This window comes from Manis javanica, chromosome 3 (genome assembly GCF_040802235.1).
Source record: "Manis javanica isolate MJ-LG chromosome 3, MJ_LKY, whole genome shotgun sequence".
NCBI lineage: Eukaryota > Metazoa > Chordata > Mammalia > Pholidota > Manidae > Manis > Manis javanica.
In genome coordinates this window covers 165,629,093-165,646,309 of record NC_133158.1, presented here as the reverse complement: position 1 = coordinate 165,646,309, position 17,217 = coordinate 165,629,093, and the positions used below count along the sequence as shown (strand labels likewise).

At 34.3% G+C, this 17,217-nt stretch overlaps 1 protein-coding gene across 1 annotated transcript in view; it reads left to right on the top strand.

The window, feature by feature from the left end:
- XRN1 (5'-3' exoribonuclease 1) overlaps positions 1 to 17,217 on the top strand; it is a 182,242-nt gene that overhangs the window by 3,838 nt on the left and 161,187 nt on the right. Inside the window, 7 exon segments of the mRNA XM_073232329.1 lie at positions 3,770 to 4,002; positions 7,390 to 7,487; positions 10,121 to 10,230; positions 10,322 to 10,432; positions 11,643 to 11,725; positions 16,247 to 16,334; positions 16,417 to 16,585. Of these exon segments, the coding sequence (XP_073088430.1) occupies positions 3,770 to 4,002; positions 7,390 to 7,487; positions 10,121 to 10,230; positions 10,322 to 10,432; positions 11,643 to 11,725; positions 16,247 to 16,334; positions 16,417 to 16,585 (892 nt within the window).

Sequence of the window (17,217 nt, the reverse complement as noted above, 5' to 3'; positions counted from 1 at the left end):
CAAGTGCATAACAAATCTTAGCTAGAGTAATAGCACTGTACTGGATTATAATCATGAGAACTACATATGCTTTCAGAGTTTATAATTTTAGTTGTATGACCTTTATTTTGTGAAAGTTAAGTTTTCATCAGATATATTTGTTCTTAACCCTTCATCTCTACTTCTGTGGCACAAATAAGTCTTCAGTAAATATTCATTGTGCAAATGAAGTTACTAGCATATTATATACTATACAAAACAGTATATAAAAAACAATGTATATTAAAATATGCATAGTATACTAGTATGTATAGAACAAATGAATGAAGTAACAAACTCTTAGAATTAAAGTAATGGGGTTAAAGAATTGGAGAAAAGAATCACTATCTTCTCTTTTGAACAGTTAGTCAAATATGTATTGTCTTTGTGTAAAAGGCATTTTTCAACAACACTGTTAATACTGGACCATAATTTAATGCAGTATGCATACTTTAAGTGAGTAGTATAGGCTACATGTGCTATCATGTTCAATAAAGGGAGAGCTTCATTTGTTTATTAATTTATTAAATATTTTTTATTTGCTAATTTGTGTCAGGCAGTATGCCAAAAATTCTAAACATGACCAAATCAGAGACTTTGCTTTGAGAAACTCAGAGTTTAGCAGGAAAGGAGAGACATTAAACTTAAGCATTCAACAAAAATATATAGAGCACCTGAGTTCAGCATTCTTACATGCATTGGGAACATACACAAAAAAGATAATGACATAAAGAAAAGAGCATCATTTTCTCTTTGTTGAGTAAGGGAAAGCTTCCAGACAAAAGATACTTAAGCTTGATCTAGACAGCTGAGTCAAAAATCTACAAAATTAGTGGAGGAAGGAGCAAGAAGGAAAGCAAAGTATTTCAGGAGGCAGGACAACATCTGTAAAGTAAAAGGTCTGAGACAGCCTACCACATTTAGGGCTCTCTAAGTGATTTACTGTAGCTAGCTAGTAGGATACAAGTGGAGGCAGAAAAAAATATAGGGCTGGTGGAAAAGATAGCAGCCAAATCAGAAGACCTTTTATGGTATTAAGGATTTGTAGTATCATATGGTTTTAAGTATGGAAGCAACATGATCAGATTTTATTTTGGAAAAAGGTTAAGCTGTGGTGAGAGAGAACTGGAAGCAAGCTGTCCAGTTGGAAAACTAAGAGCTTGAAATCTGGGATGGGAAACGATGAGATTGTGTAGGACAATGGGAACAGACAGGAGGATAGGGTTCTAGAAACATTTTGTATGTTAAATTAAAAAAAAAAAAAACCTCAGTGACTAATAAGATATGAGAGGGAGGGGAAAGTATAAAATAATCTTGAAACTTGTAACTTGCAGATATAATAACTCAGTGTTATCTCTTTGTGAAGTAGCAAGGTTCTACTGCATGTTATCATTTTCTTCACCAAAGTGGCCAATGATGACTTAATCATTCTGTATCTTTCTTACTAATCTGAAACCTAAGATAATTTTTTAAATTTCTTCTCTAAAAGGAAAATTGTAGGATTTTTTTTCAGATTATAAAGGCAATTTAGGTCATTGTGTAAAAATTCATATAATGCAGAAATAAATAAAAACTGTCTATATAGTCCAGAGGAAAGTAAAAAGCAACTACAATTCCACCATCCAGAGTTAACTACCAGTAACATCTTCACTATACACTCCTAACTTTTCTAAGCAGATACACATGTAGATAAATATTTTCTATAAATGGGTAGTAATATACCTGCTGCTTTATAACCTACTTTTGTCACTTGGGCATATGTATTATACATACTGTCCAATGCCAAATGAATCTATACCATAATTTGTAATTGCTGTGTAGTATTCCATCATATGGATGTACCATCATCAGTTCTGTATTATTAGGCATTTGATTGTTTTCATTTTTTATCTTTTCTGAATAATACTGCCATGTAATATTCTTGTACTTTTATCTTTGTGCACATTTCTGATTATTTCTCAGAATAAATTTCCAATAGTAGAAATTCTGGGTAAAAATTTTTTGATATACACATTCATATTAGTTACACCAGTTTATATTCCCATCCCAGACTACTGGGTGTGATTTTCATCTTCTGTAAAATAGGAAATCTAAATATTTCTTTTTTAAAGTTTTTACAGTAACTAAGCAAGAGAATGAATATAAATGTTTAGCACAATGTTTGGTGCTTAATCAGTGCTAGCATTTTCTTTTAAAAACATGAAATATGCACGTCCCCCAAACCTTGCCAAGACTGGGTAACATGAGTCTTTCTAACCTTTGGTAACATGATGGGAAAAATGGTGTATCATTTTAATTTGAAATTTGGGGATGTTGAACATCTTTTCATGTTTATTAGACTGTTTATACTTTTTTGTGTTGCTGTGCATTTTCCATGCTTTTAAAATTTGCTCTTTTTCTTATATTTGAGAATTTTTCTTCTTTTTTGTGTGTGTATTAGGAATGGTGACTTTGTCCATCATTTTTTTGGTTTATAATTACTGGCTTTTCATTCCATAATATCACCAAAATATTAGGGTTACATATATATGTGTGTGTGTGTATTTTACTTAAATTTCTCTTATTAAAATTCTAATCCTTCTGGAATTTGTTATAAGGTAAAATACAGTTTCATTTCTAAACAATTAGCTAGTTGCCCCATCCCTTTCTTTCACTAATTTGAAATTCCTCTTATATACTAAATTTCTATATATACTTAGACTACTTCTAAACCATTTGGTTTAATCAAACTGCTCTGTGATTTTTAATACCATTCAGGGCAGGTTTTCCATCATTACTCTTCTTTTTAATATTCTTCCCTGCATGTTTATTACCCTAGGGAACACTTGGAGTTATTTTGTAAAGTACCCATACCCCTTCAAAAAAATCACATTGAAATTCTGACAGGTTTTGTTTCTGAGATGGTGTCATTAAGTTTATACAAGGAAAGCCCATTATATTTTTGTTTGAAAACTCAAAATACTTTAATTAGTATGTAAGGCAAACTGCTCTAAAATTCTTTAATTATACTGGATATTAGAACTAAGGTGTACCCACTTCAGTTCCTTGTTAGTGTATATTTGTTTCAGTAATATTCCCCTTACTTGCTCGCATTTAAATAGAGGAAAAATAAATAAGAGGCAGAACCATGAAGGTCTTTTTATAAAACTAGATGTCTACTAGGCAAAATTTAGAAATTTCTAATCCACATATCATAAACAAGAAATCAGTTTTTTAAATTTCCTGAATCTTTTGACCTGATCTAAGATTTTTAAATTAACATACCCAAATCAGTGACTGTTTTGGTGAGACCAAATATACAATAAGTCTTTAAATCATTTCTACTTTTTAGTGACCATGTATAGTCTTTGGTATAAATGGACATTATGCTACCCATTTATGGAAGAAATTAAAGTTCTGAATAGTTAGTCAAATAATAGGAAGAAAGGAAACTAGCATTTTGAATACCAAATGAACCAAGTACTTTATTTGGTGTTTTCCTGGGTTATCTTATTTTAAGTAAGTAGATGATTTCCTGACAGTAAATTTGATCAAGCTGTTGGTGCATTCTGTAATCACATAATATGTCTCCAGTTTAACAATTACTCATTTGTTTTTTTTTCTTAACTTTCTTTATTCAACTATGTTTGTTTATTCAGTTTTTATATAATAAGAATGCCTTTTTATTCTGCTTTTTATCAGGTGCTTTTCCCAGCTGCTTAGATACCTATGGCTGATTATAATGATAGTGATCATTTTCTTTGTTTTTTAGATTCCTGAATTTGACAACTTGTACCTGGATATGAATGGCATTATACATCAGTGTTCCCATCCTAATGATGATGATGTTCACTTCAGAATTTCAGATGATAAAATCTTTACTGATATTTTTCACTACTTGGAGGTGTTATTTCGCATTATTAAACCTAGGAAAGTGTTCTTTATGGCTGTTGATGGTGTGGCTCCTCGAGCAAAAATGAACCAGCAGCGTGGAAGGCGTTTTAGGTAAAATATTTATGGTTCATTCTACAATACTATTTTGATTAATAAAATATATTATTTTAAAGATAATTGACTTAACACAAGCATCTTCTGTTCATGTTTCTTTTCTGCTTAAATATCCCCAGACATGGAAATATCTCATAATGTCACATTTTATCAATTAAGTAAACAAATTAGTAATTCAAGTGAGGTATCATTTCTCAAAGCATTGTTGGACTGTATAAATTTTCTCTGTTATTCTCTGTCACAGATTTTCCAAACTTCTTGTTAGTAATTTGGAAACAGCAGTAATCAAGAAAGCTCCTGTAGTAGTCTGCCCTGAGCTAGGGAACTGCAGAGTAAACTGAGAGACTGTTCTAATAAGAACATCATTGACATTTAACTTAATTCAACAAATTTGTCTAGATGCTAGACCAACACATTGGTCTAGATGCTGACTGTAATTGAGCATGGGTTCAAATTGGACAGAAAGGCAAGTGAGATTAGAAGATGACTGATTGAGTATGAGAAGAAGACTGAGCTAGGACACTCAAGGTATTATCATCTCCAGTGTGTGAGTTGTTAGTAGTGTAAGTATAACCTGTACACAGAGGGGGTTTTAAAGTCAAAATCCTGGACATGTGGAATATTTCTAAAAAACAGTGAGATCATGCTGTGTCCTTGTTTATGAGTAGCAGAAGTAAAGCTCAGAGGGTTCTGAGAATTGAAGGAGAAAAACCCTGAGTCCAGCATGTCTGATTAATCATTAGCTGAATGAATCCTCTCATCACAATGGCAAATACAGGGAGGGAAAGGGCACCTGTGAATCAAATTTGGAAATCATCGAAGAAGGTGGGAGAGTATCTTGGGGAAGTCTAAAATGAGAATGGGAAGAAGATGGTAAATGTACTTACTTAAATATCAAAAGAGAAAAGATGAAGTTATTGGAATGACTGAAATCCTTGAAGACAAGGACCATCTCTTACTTTAGACTCTCATGGACCACCACCCAACGCTTACTTAATCTGAATCTCTACAAATTGGGCCCTAGAAACTATTTTTACCAGATTCCCCAGTATTTGTTAAACTAATTTTAGGGGACTACTGGATTAGAAAATCTAGTTCTGAGACAGTATTATATAAGCCTACCATCAGTGTTTAGTTGCAGGTAATGGAAACCTAGCTATTTTAAACAGAAAGGGATATAATACAGAGAATGAGATGCTCATAAAAATTATTTTAAGAGCCCAAAGGATGGGAATCTAGGTGAGCCTTCAAGAATGACTTCCATAACACCACCACAGAACTGACCTACCAGAAGGGTAAGGAGTTCATAGGCCCTCACCAGAACAGGAATTCCTTTAGCTGTGATCCAGGGATTCAGTCACTACCATCTGAACTGTTGACTCCAAAAATACATCACCTTAGTTAACAATTCAGCAGTCAAGAAGCCACCACTGTATCTCAGTTCCAGAGCCCTAGTGCACATACTAATATGTACTAAAGAAAATGGATGCCATGCACCTTGCTTCTTAGCACCTGTTGAGATTTCTTTTACTATTTGATGAAATCTCACATCTCACACAACCCCAGTGCCTCAACTGTCATGCCAACTTGACCACACTTCTGTCTTTCAAACCTTTTATGAAGGCATCTAACTAACAAAAGTTAAGCCATGTCCAGACACCTGGCTGCAGGGAAGCCTGGGAGTTTGCCTTTTTTTTGTTTTCCAAACTCCAGTATCAAAAGACAAAGTAGAATTACTGTTGGGGGCCATCTACCATAACCACCACAATCATTTCAGGCTCCCTGTTTACCTGAAATCCCCTACTCACATTTTTCTCATTCTCAACAGTGGCTCCTTTCTCCACTCATCATCTTTAATCATAATCTGTCCCCATCTCTTAACTCATTTAAATCTGCTACCATCTGGCTTTCATCTGCACCATGCTACCGAAACTTCCTTACAAATAGACTCCTTATGGTTAAATCTAAAGAATAATTCCGTCTTTATATTTTATCTATTGTATTTAACGGTGTTGACCTTCCTTTCTTGAACTTCCTTTCCTTGATGTTCATAACAACACTCTTTGCACCTTCTTGGTCTCCTTATCTTCTCTTCCTCTCCTTTTCCTTAAGTTTCTAACCTGAGTCCTGAGTGATCTTATCCAATAACTTTAATAACTTTTTCTGTGCTTCTGAGTCCCAAATTTATCTTCCTGGTGGATATTTCTCTTCAGAGCCCTTAAATATCCAAATCTCCTCTTGGATACCAGTACATTTCAGGCTTAACGTGTTCAGAACAGAACTCATCTTCATCTCAAAATTGTCTACCTTTTATGCATCTGATTTCAGTGAAACACAAATAGCTGCTCAACTCAGAAATCCAAGAGTAAATTTGGACTTCTCCCTCCTACTCATTCCCTACATCCAAGGCCTATTTATCCAGTGTCTTAAATTTGTCTTATCAATTTACTTCTTTCCATCTTTACTGCTACTAGCTTGACCTAAGCTACCAAGGTCTTCCACCTAAATTGCTTTCATAGTCTTACCTGTCCCTATCCCAAACATTCTCTGTAGTGCAGCCATATTAAACATAATAGCTGTTAACTTTTCTGTCACCCAAGAAGAGTGTAAGCTCTGTGAGAATAGGAACGATTTCTCTTGTTATATCCCAAGAACTTGTCACACGGTAGCAGTTAATAGTTACTTGCTCTATCAAAGAAGGGGAGAAAAGAGGAAAGAATGGCTTCCATTGGAGAGATCATGACTGACTTGATATCTTCAGTTTCTGTTGCATTGAAGGAGTTGGTAAGAGAGAGGTTAAATAGGAAGAAGAGTTGACCATAGAAATAGAATCCACAGACCACAGTAGATAGAGCTAGTAGTAAGGCTGTAGACAATGTGTGTAAAGCAGAACTTCCTCATTTCTCTGTCATGTGGCATACTGGGTATTGCCTCAGAAATGGGGTGATTTTGGCAACTGATGTCATTAATGTTATTAGACTTTCATTTTAAATGTTTTTATGAGGAAACCTAAAGATAGACATTATAATTTTTACATAATATTCTTAGAGAATATTTTAATAATATACTTTTTATTTGATACCTTTTAAAAAGTAGTACACATATAATGAACATTTAATGCTATAATTTTGAGCTTGTTTCTAGAATCAGTTTGCCATATATTTATGATAAAAATTATAAATATTTGTAATATTCTGTGTCCATTTTACACTGTTACAGTGTTCTACTGCTATAATAATCTCAAAATTTTTATTATGTTTTGAATCTTAAAACTGATGAATAATCATTTTAATTACAAAAGCATCTAAATAACACTCTACTTTATGTAAAGGTCTCTACTTTTTTTCCAGAAATCTTAAGATTTTTTTTCCCTTAACACCTAAGGTCAGCAAAGGAGGCAGAGGACAAAATTAAAAAGGCAATAGAAAAAGGAGAAATTCTTCCTACAGAGGCCAGATTTGACTCCAACTGTATTACACCAGGTAAATTCACTGAGAAAAATCCTGAGAGATTTTAAATGTAATTTTTTTTCAAATATATTTTTCTTTTCTAGAACTCTATTTATTTTGTCCTTCAGACTCCATTTGCTCTGTTTTCCCAGTTGTGTTTTCTCATGAGCTGTTTGGTCACTTTGGTCGTAAGTGCTCCTGTGAAGACCCTCTGTAGGGATTTACAGATGTTGATAAGAGCAGCTATGGACAGTACTCCCCTGGATGCACAGAATTTCAGACCTAGAAGGAATTTACAAGATCCATCCTACTTCTACCATTTATTTATATGAAAACCGACTCAGTGAGGTTGTGGCTCACCCAAGTTCATGTAGCCAGCTTGTTATGTCCAACATAATAAATTCATTCTCCTAGTCCACAGCACTTGTTGTTCTACTCCTCAGAAGCAGTTAAGAATTCTATGACTTTAAAGGTAAATTAATTTACCTCATATTAGAAGTTTAATTTAATTTTACATGCAAAATTTACTCTACTTCCTAGAGCTTTGTCTCATATCATTATTGTCCTTTACTTTGAAAAAATCATAATATGTTACTTTATCATGAGTTCCTTACTAACTATGGTAATTTTCTCTTTTGTTAAGTGCCGTATGCATTGCTCAACTTAAAAACCAGTTTTATCCCAATTGTGGTTGAAGACTTTATTGTCTTGACTGTTGACCATCTGGGCTTTTCCTAAAATGTAATCATTATAGCCTCAATTTCCAGATTAATAACAATTTTCCAGGTCAACAGTAGTAATACTAGTAATTGTTGTTATTGGCAGTATCACTGAAACTTCAGGCCTTCAAAAAATCTTCAGAATCTAACAGGAATAGAAGATTTAGGTTCATTAGGGAATTGAAACTTTGCACTTATGTGAAAATACTTGAAGCATAGTCCTGAGGCAATAGTACATTTCTTGACTTTCCCATTCTGACATTAACTTCATTTAGGGTGAGGAGTGAAATTAGAAACAGTTGTGATATTTGCTAGGGAAGGGTACAACATTACCTTGCTTTTCAAAATAATAAGCAAGAGAGATTTTGACCTCTTTGGAGATCTCATATCTAGCTATTCTCTGGACCCAGATCTAATTTTGTATTGTCACTGGGAGCTCACTGTTTTTATGTCTCTCTCAAATTAAACTTTTTTTTTTATTGAGGTATAGTTGAAATACAATATTATATTGGTTTCAAGTATACAACATAGTGATTCAACAGTTATGTATATTATTAAATGTTCATCCCAACTAGTGTAGTTTACTGTCTACCAAAATAGAAAGATGTTCCAGAACTATTGACTATATTCTGTATACTATACTTTTATCCCTATGACTAATTTATATTATGATTGAGGTTTTCTGCCTCTTTATTCCCTTCACTTATTTCACCTACCACTTAGAGCATGGTAACCACCAGTCACTTCTCAGTATTTGTGAGTCTACTGCTGTTTTGTTTCTTTTGTTTTGTTTTGTTTTTAAATTCCACATACAAGTGAAATCATATGTTGTCTTTCTCTGCCTGGCTTATTTCACTTAGCATAATACCCTCCAGGCCCATCCACATTGTCACAAATGGCAGGATTTATTTCTTTTTTATAGCTGAATAGTGTCCCATTGCCTGTGTGTAGCACATCTTTATCCATTCATCTCTTGATGGGCATTTTGGTTGATTCCATATCTTGACTATTCTAAGTAATGTGGTGATAAATATGGGGTGCATATATCTTTTTGAATCAGGGATTTTGTTTTCTTCTGGTAAATTCCTAGAAGTGCACTTACTGGGTCATGTGGTATTTGTATTTTTAGTTTTTTGAGAAACCTCCATACTGCTTCCCACAGTGGCTGCACCAGTTTGCATTCCCACCAATAGTGTTGGAGGGGTCTTTTTTTCCCACATCCTCAACAACACTTGTTATTTTTGTCTTTTGGATAGTGGCCATCCTAACTGGTGTGAGGTGATATCTCATTGTGGTTTTTATTTGCATTTCTGTGATGATTAGCAATATGGAACATCTTTTCATGTGACTGTTGGCCATTTGTATGTCTTCTTTGGAAAAGTGTCTCTATTCAGGTCCTCTGTCCATTTTTTAATCAGGTTATTTGTTTTTTTAGTATTGAGTCATATGAATTCTTTATATATTTTGGATGTTAGCCCCTTGTTGGATATATCATTTGAGAATATACTCTCCCATACCATAGTTTGTCTTTTCGTTTTGTTGATTTTTTCCTTTGCTGTACAGAAACTTTCTAGTTCAATGTAGTCCAATTTGATTGTCTTTGCTTTTTTTTCCATTGCCTGAGGAAATATGTCCAGAAAACAGTTGCTCATGCTTATGTTCAAGAGATTTTTGCCTGTTTTCTTCTAAGAGTTTTATACTTCCATGTTTTTTATTTACCTGTTTAATCCATTTTTAGTTTACTTTTGTGTATGTAATCAGACTGTAATACAGTTTCATTCTGTTGCATGTAGCTCTCCCATTTTCCCAAAATCATTCACTGAAGAGAACAAATGTCTTCCTCATTGTATATTCTTGTTTCCTTTGTCATATGTTAATTGACCATATATGCATGGATTTATTTCTGAGCTCTCTCTCAGATTAAACTTTTAAACTTTCTATTTATAGGGACTGAATTCATGGCCAGGTTACATGAACATCTGAAGTATTTTGTAAATACGAAAATTTCTACAGACAAGTCGTGGCAAGGAGTTACCATTTACTTCTCAGGCCATGAGGTTACTTTTTTTTTTTTTTACTTAAAGAGTTTTTTTTTAATATTCTGAAGCATACCATGTTACCACATTTTTTTTTAAACATTATATTTAGACTCCCGGAGAAGGAGAGCATAAAATCATGGAATTTATCAGATCCGAGAAAGCAAAACCAGATCATGATCCAAACACCAGACACTGTCTTTATGGTTTAGATGCTGACTTGGTAGGTATAATGTTTTTTGTTTTTATAACCTTATGCCATGTAGCTAAATATATCAGAGACTTCGTCTTACATAAGAAGCTCTCTGACTGTGGAAACAAATACTAGAGACATAGTAATGATTGTTACTTCTGCCATTACCAATTTCATAATGACTGGAAACATGAGCTCTTTACCATGGTTTATGGTAAACAGATCTCTATAGTGTTCCCACCTGAGTGATGCTACTGGTATGAAATCTCTGCTGAGGTAAGCTAGAGGGCCCTTTTTACTCTAATATTTAATACATGACTTTTAATACCACCTGATCTTTTAACTCCATGACCCAAATAACTTTACTATGCATTTTTGTTTTAACTTTTTATTATTGAAAATGTTAAACAAAGTAAAAAAGATAGTAATGAATTTCCTTTTGTCCTTTATCCACCTTAAATAATTTTCAACTCCTATCCCTGTCTGTTTCCTTTCTCCTACTCCCCTGGATTCTTAAAGCATTATCTCAGACATTGTATCATTACATCTATAAATATTTCATAATGTTTCTCTAAAGGGAAAGGGCTGTTTTAAAAAATAACCACATAAAAAATTAATTATCACTATTTAATATATAAATAGCCACTTAATATTGTCATATCCCTGGGTTGCTTCATAAATGTTTCATTTTGTTTTGTTTGAATCAGGATTGAAATTAAATAAGCAGTATGCACTGTAATTGATTAGTATGTCTCACTAGACTATTTGACTTACTTTGGAGATTAGAATACTATGTAAGAAAATTAACTGAAAGTGTCCTTTTCCAGTTTTTTTCTGAGTTTTCACATATTAGAGGTATCCTGGCCTCCAGTAGAGTCCTATATTCTTCTGTCATGGAAAAGCTGCTGCTTTTAATTTCTTACACCTTCCCTCATTGCAAATGAAAAGGTGTGAAAACCAAAACAAGGTTTTGGGGATTTGGGAGGAGGAGGGAGGGAGGAAGAGTGGCAGATACAAAGGTCACGTAAGTCTAAGGTACATGTTTTTTTCTTTACCCTATTTGTAACCAGTAAATGGATCATATTTTGATATTTTTATGTTTAATGTGCTAATAAATTTTGTTTTCTTTAAATAAACATGTTCTCCTCTATATAAAAATGTTTTTTATTTGATAGCTTTTGTGAACTTGATACTATAAAAAAAGAAAGAATAGAAACATTTCTTAATCATTTTTCAACAGATTATGCTTGGATTAACAAGTCATGAGGCACATTTCTCTCTTTTAAGAGAAGAGGTTCGGTTTGGTGGTAAAAAGACACAAAGGTAAATCATACTGCACAGGTTTCAAGAAAAATCAGAAATTAAATTAGGAATAGTAATCCCTTAAAGACATATGTTCCATAAATATTCTCATCCATTCTATGACCTGTCTTTTCACTTCATTAATAGTGTCATTTGATGCACAGAATTTTTAATTGTGATAAAGTCCAATCTCTATTTTTTCTTTTGTTGTCTGTATTTTTAGTATAATATCCAAGAAATCATTGCCAAGTCCAGTGTCATAAAGCTTTTTTCCATTTTATTCTAAGAGTTTTATATTTTTATCTCCTACTTTTAGATCTTTAGTCCAGGTTAGTTAATTTTTATTATATAGTATAAGGTAGGTGTCCACTTTATGCTTTTGCAGATGAATATCCAGTTTCCTCAATACCTTTTGTTGCAAAGACTGCCTTTACCCTATTGAATAGTCTAGCACCCTCGTCAAAAATCACTTGACCCTGTATGCAAAGGTTTATTTCTGAGCTGTTTATTCTGTTCCATTGGTCTATATGTCAGCCTTTATGCCAGTACCACTGTATTTTGATTACTGCAGCTTTGTAGTAATCTCTGAAATCAGCAAGGGTGAGACCTCCAATTTTGTTCTTCTTTTTCAAGATTGTTCTGGCTATTCACTGTCTCCTGAGATTAATAATTTTTAGGACAGATTTTTTTTACTTTTGTGAAAAAAATCTTTGGGATTTTGATAGGGATGGCATTGGATCTGTTAATCCCTTTGGGTAGTATTTACACCTTGATATAAATCTTCTAATCCATTAACATGGCATGACTTTCCACCTATTTATGTATTCTTTAATTTCTTTCAGCAATATTTTGTAGTTTCAGTGAACACGTCTTTTGCCTCCTTTTTTTTCCCCATTTTTTTGCTTTTATTAATTTTTTTAATTGAAGTATTATTGATATTCAATCTTATATTGGTTTCAAGTATACAACACAGTGGCTTAACAGTTGCCTATATTATTAAATCCTCACTCCCTCTAGTGTGGTTACTATCTACGAACATAGAAAGATGTAGCAGAATCATTGTCTGTATTCTCCATGTTGTACTACTATCCCCAGTGACCAGTTTATATTATGATTGAGAAGTTTTGTGCACCTCTATCCCCCTCATACTCTCCACTGACCCACCCCAACCCCTCCCTTATGGTAACCACCAGGCACTTTTCAGGTTGTATGTGTCTACTGCTATTTTGTTCATTTTGTTTTGCTTCGTTTTTAGAGTCTTCAAATAACTGAAATCATATAGTATCTGTCTTTCTCTGCCTGGCTTACTTCACTTAACATAGTATCTCTAGGTCCATCTGTGTTGTCCCAAATGACAGGATTTCTTTCTTTTTTTAATGTCTGAATAATATTCCATTGTGTGTATATGTACCACATCTTGTTTATCCATTCATCTGTTGGACACTTAGGTTGCTTCCATGACTTGGCTTTTGTAAATTATGTATCAGTAAACATAGGGGTGCATATATCTTCAAATCAGGGATTTTGTTTCCTTCAGGTAAATTCCTAGTAGTGGAATTACTGGGTTATATTTGTATTTTTAGTTTTTTGAGGAACCTCCATACTGCTTTCCATAGTGGCTGCACCAGTTTACATTCCCACCAACAGTGTAGAAGAGTTACCTTTTTTCCACATCCTTGCCAACACTTCTTAGTTTTTGTCTTTTGAATAGCCATTCTAACTGGTGTGAGGTAATATCTCACTATGGTTTTAATTTGTATTTTCCTGGCAACCAGCAATGTGGAGCATCTTTTCATATAGCTGTTGGCCATATGTATGTCTTCTTTGGAAAAATACGTGTTTAGGTCCCCTGTCCATTTCTTAATCAGGTTATTTGTTTTCTTGGCATTGAGGCATTATGAGTTCTTTAGACATTTTGGATGTTAACCTCTTATCCGATAAATTGTTTAAGAATATATTCTTCCATACTGTAGGTTACCTTTTTATTCTGATGGTGTCTTTTGCTGTACAGAAGCTTTTTAGTTTGATGTAGTCCCACCTGTTCATTTTTTATTTTGTTTCCCTGCCTGAGGAGATGTGTCCAAGAAAAAACTGCTCAAGAGGCTTTTGCCTTTTTTCCTCCAAGAGTTTTAGGGTTTGATGTCTTATACTCAGGTGTTTGATCCATTTTGAGTTTACTTTTGTGTATGGAGTTAGACAATAATCCAGGTTCATTCTCTTGCATGTAGCTGTCCAGTTTTCCCAACACCAGTAGTTGAAGAGGCTGTCTTTTCCCCATTGTATATCCATGGCTCCTTTGTTGTTCATTAATTGACCATGTATGTATGGGTTTATATCTGGGCTGTCTGTTCTGTTCCATTGATCGGTTGGTCTCTTCTGTGCCAGTATCATGCTGTTTTGATTACAAAAGTTTGTTTTTTAATATAGTCACTATGCTGTATATTACATCCACTGGATTTGTTTATTTTGTAACTGGAAGTTTGTGCCTTTTGACCACCTTCACCAATTTTGCTGATATCCTGCTTCCCTCTCTGAGAATCATCAATCTGTTCTCTATGAGTTCAGTTTTTGGCCTTTAGTTTTTTGTCTTTTGCCTCCTTGGTTAAGTTTATTCCTAAGTATTTTATTCTTTTGGATGGTACTATAAATGGAATGGTTTCTTAATTTCCTTTTTGGATTTTTGCTGATGTGTAGAAACACAAGTGATTTTTGTGTATTGATCTGATACCCTTAAGCTATGCTAAATTCATTTTTTAGCTTTTGTAGCTTATTTGTGGAGTCTGTGGGACTTTCTGTATAGACAATCATACCATCTGTAAATGGAGATAGTTTTACTCTTTCTTTTCCAATTTGGTTGCCTTTTATTTATTTTCCTGCTTAACTGCCCTGGCTAAGACTTAACAGTATAATGTTGAATAGCTGTGGTGAAAACAGGGATCCTTGTCTTGTTTCTAATCTTAGAAGAAAAGCTTCCATTTTTCACCATTGAGTATGATATTAGCTGTGGGTTTTTCATAAATTCTTTTTATTATATTAAGGAAGTTCCTTTCTATTCTAATTTTGTTGAGTATTTCCATCATGAAAGTTTGTGAATGTTGACAAATGCTTTTTTTGCTAAATGATTGTGTGGTATTTTTTCCTTTATTTATGTGATATATTACATTGATATATTATGTTGAACCATCAAATTCCTGGGATAAATCCCACTTGCTCACGGTGTGTAATCCTTTCAAAATGCCATCGTCAGTTTATATTCTTATGTGTACTTAAATTTGGGGTTGTCTTGCCAATGGGTTCCAGCCCCAGGCAAGTTCACTGTGGATTCAGTGAGACTGAAAAATGACAGTGGAACATTCTTGGGGTGAAAAGGTTTATACCCTGTCCTGGCCCGCGGGACGAACGTGGAGTGTGCCGGAGACGCCTGCAGAAATGAGACAAGCAAGGGACACAAAGAATGACCAGCAAGACAGGATGTCTGATCAAGCTGGCGAAGTTTATTGTTTACAGGCTCAATTTATACAAGTAGCAAGTAAGAGGTGGGTCAGGAGATAATTGGACCTTAGGTGGCGCTGGCGGGGAGGTGTTTTCACACATCCTCAAGGTCTCCCTATTTTCAGAGTGAGGAGTCTTGGCTCATCTTCAAGGACAAGATATGTTTTTGTGAGCAGATAACTTCCAAGGACTGCACTGGTTGCTCTCAAGCTTGTGCTTTCCCATGCTGCGTTCAGACGTGGGGGAAGGGACATAGCCCTGGCTCCCAACAATACCCAACTTTATTCCCATAGTGGCAGGTCAGTCACTAGAATCCGATGCACTCATAACGATTCTGCATGCAGCAAGCCGGTCTCTCTCTGGGCCTCTCTGCCCCTGCAGTCATCTCATTCTCTGTCCTGGGTGCTGCCACCACTCCTGCCTCTGCTCTCCTGCAGGCTTTTAGCCCTGTGATCGTGCAGCTGTGTCATGTCACTTAGAGCACTGGGCAGAGCTCTTTATATGGAGTCCATGGTAACGTATTGCCCACACATGTGCAGTGAGCTAGACGACCAGGGCCAGGTGAGAATCCTGGCCATCAGAACCTTCACTTTATCCACAGGATGTAATACGGCCAACAGCCAAGAATATAGACCCTTATACCACCTAGGGAAAGATGAGAGGAAGAATTGATAGTGTTTCACCATGGAAGTCTGACTATACTTCAGTAGACATAAAAATATATACTCATTAGTATGCTTTATGCTGGTAGCTGCCTTAAATGGGCTAGACCCTACTGGTTTCTTACATCTGTGATGTATTACTTAGGATTTTTAAATTCTGAGATCCTTCTACAGAAAGCATGATATAAACCAATTATTTTGAACCTTATATTTATTATTTTATAATAGTAGTTATATTTTTACCTCTACAATACTGTGCAGCTTTCATTTAAATTATATGCCTTGGAATTACTTATCTTCTAATGAGAAGTTCTGTTTTAAGCTTACTACATTTTAAAACTTGAACCTTAAAAATATAATTAACTCTGTACTGATCATCTAATTACAGGGTATGTGCACCAGAAGAAACCACATTTCACCTCCTACACTTATCTTTAATGAGAGAGTATATTGACTATGAGTTTTCAGTATTAAAAGTAAGTATTGATATAACTGTGGACTAAAGATATGTATGCAGAAGTTTCCATACAACTTAACTTTTTTTCTGTTTTGCTATAGGACGAGATCACATTTAAATATGATATTGAAAGGGTAATAGATGATTGGATTTTGATGGGATTTCTTGTTGGTAATGATTTTATCCCTCATCTACCTCATTTACATATTAACCATGATGCACTGCCTCTTCTTTATGGAACATATATTACCATCCTACCAGAACTTGGGGGTAAGAAAAGTTTATTATTCATTTAAGGCTACTTTAATTTAGCACTCAACTAAACCTGAAAATGTTATTAGATCATTGCATGCGCAGTTAAGTTGGAAAAAAACTGTTGTTTCATTTGGTTTAAGACACCAAGCTCTGAGGTTCTAATTTTCAGTGGTTCACACGCAAAGAAAATGATGAGTGTTAAGCAGCCTCCTGATTTATTGTTACCTAACTAATCTCCACCTTTAATTGCTTAACAAAGCCAGCAGAAGATTTTGGTTTCACTTAGCTCCTTTCATATTTAAGCATAGAAATTCAATTTTTTTCTGAATGGATAAGCATCAGAGTATTTAATATGAAGGAAAGGTTTATCAATTAAAATAGGAAATTAACAAACAATGGTAGATGCTGAACAAAATAGGCAGCAGAGTAGCAAGAATTGGTCCTTTACGTCTCGAGTTAATATATCAAATGAATGATCTCGATAGATTCTGGAATATATTTAATTTGAATGGTGGAGAAGTAGGAGGATTATTTTAATATGAACCTGGAATTTTTTGTATTTTGCTTCATTTCTTACATATTCTATATCATAGTAACATCAAGGTCATAGAAACTAGGACCAGTTTTAAGGCCCCGCACTGAGTGTT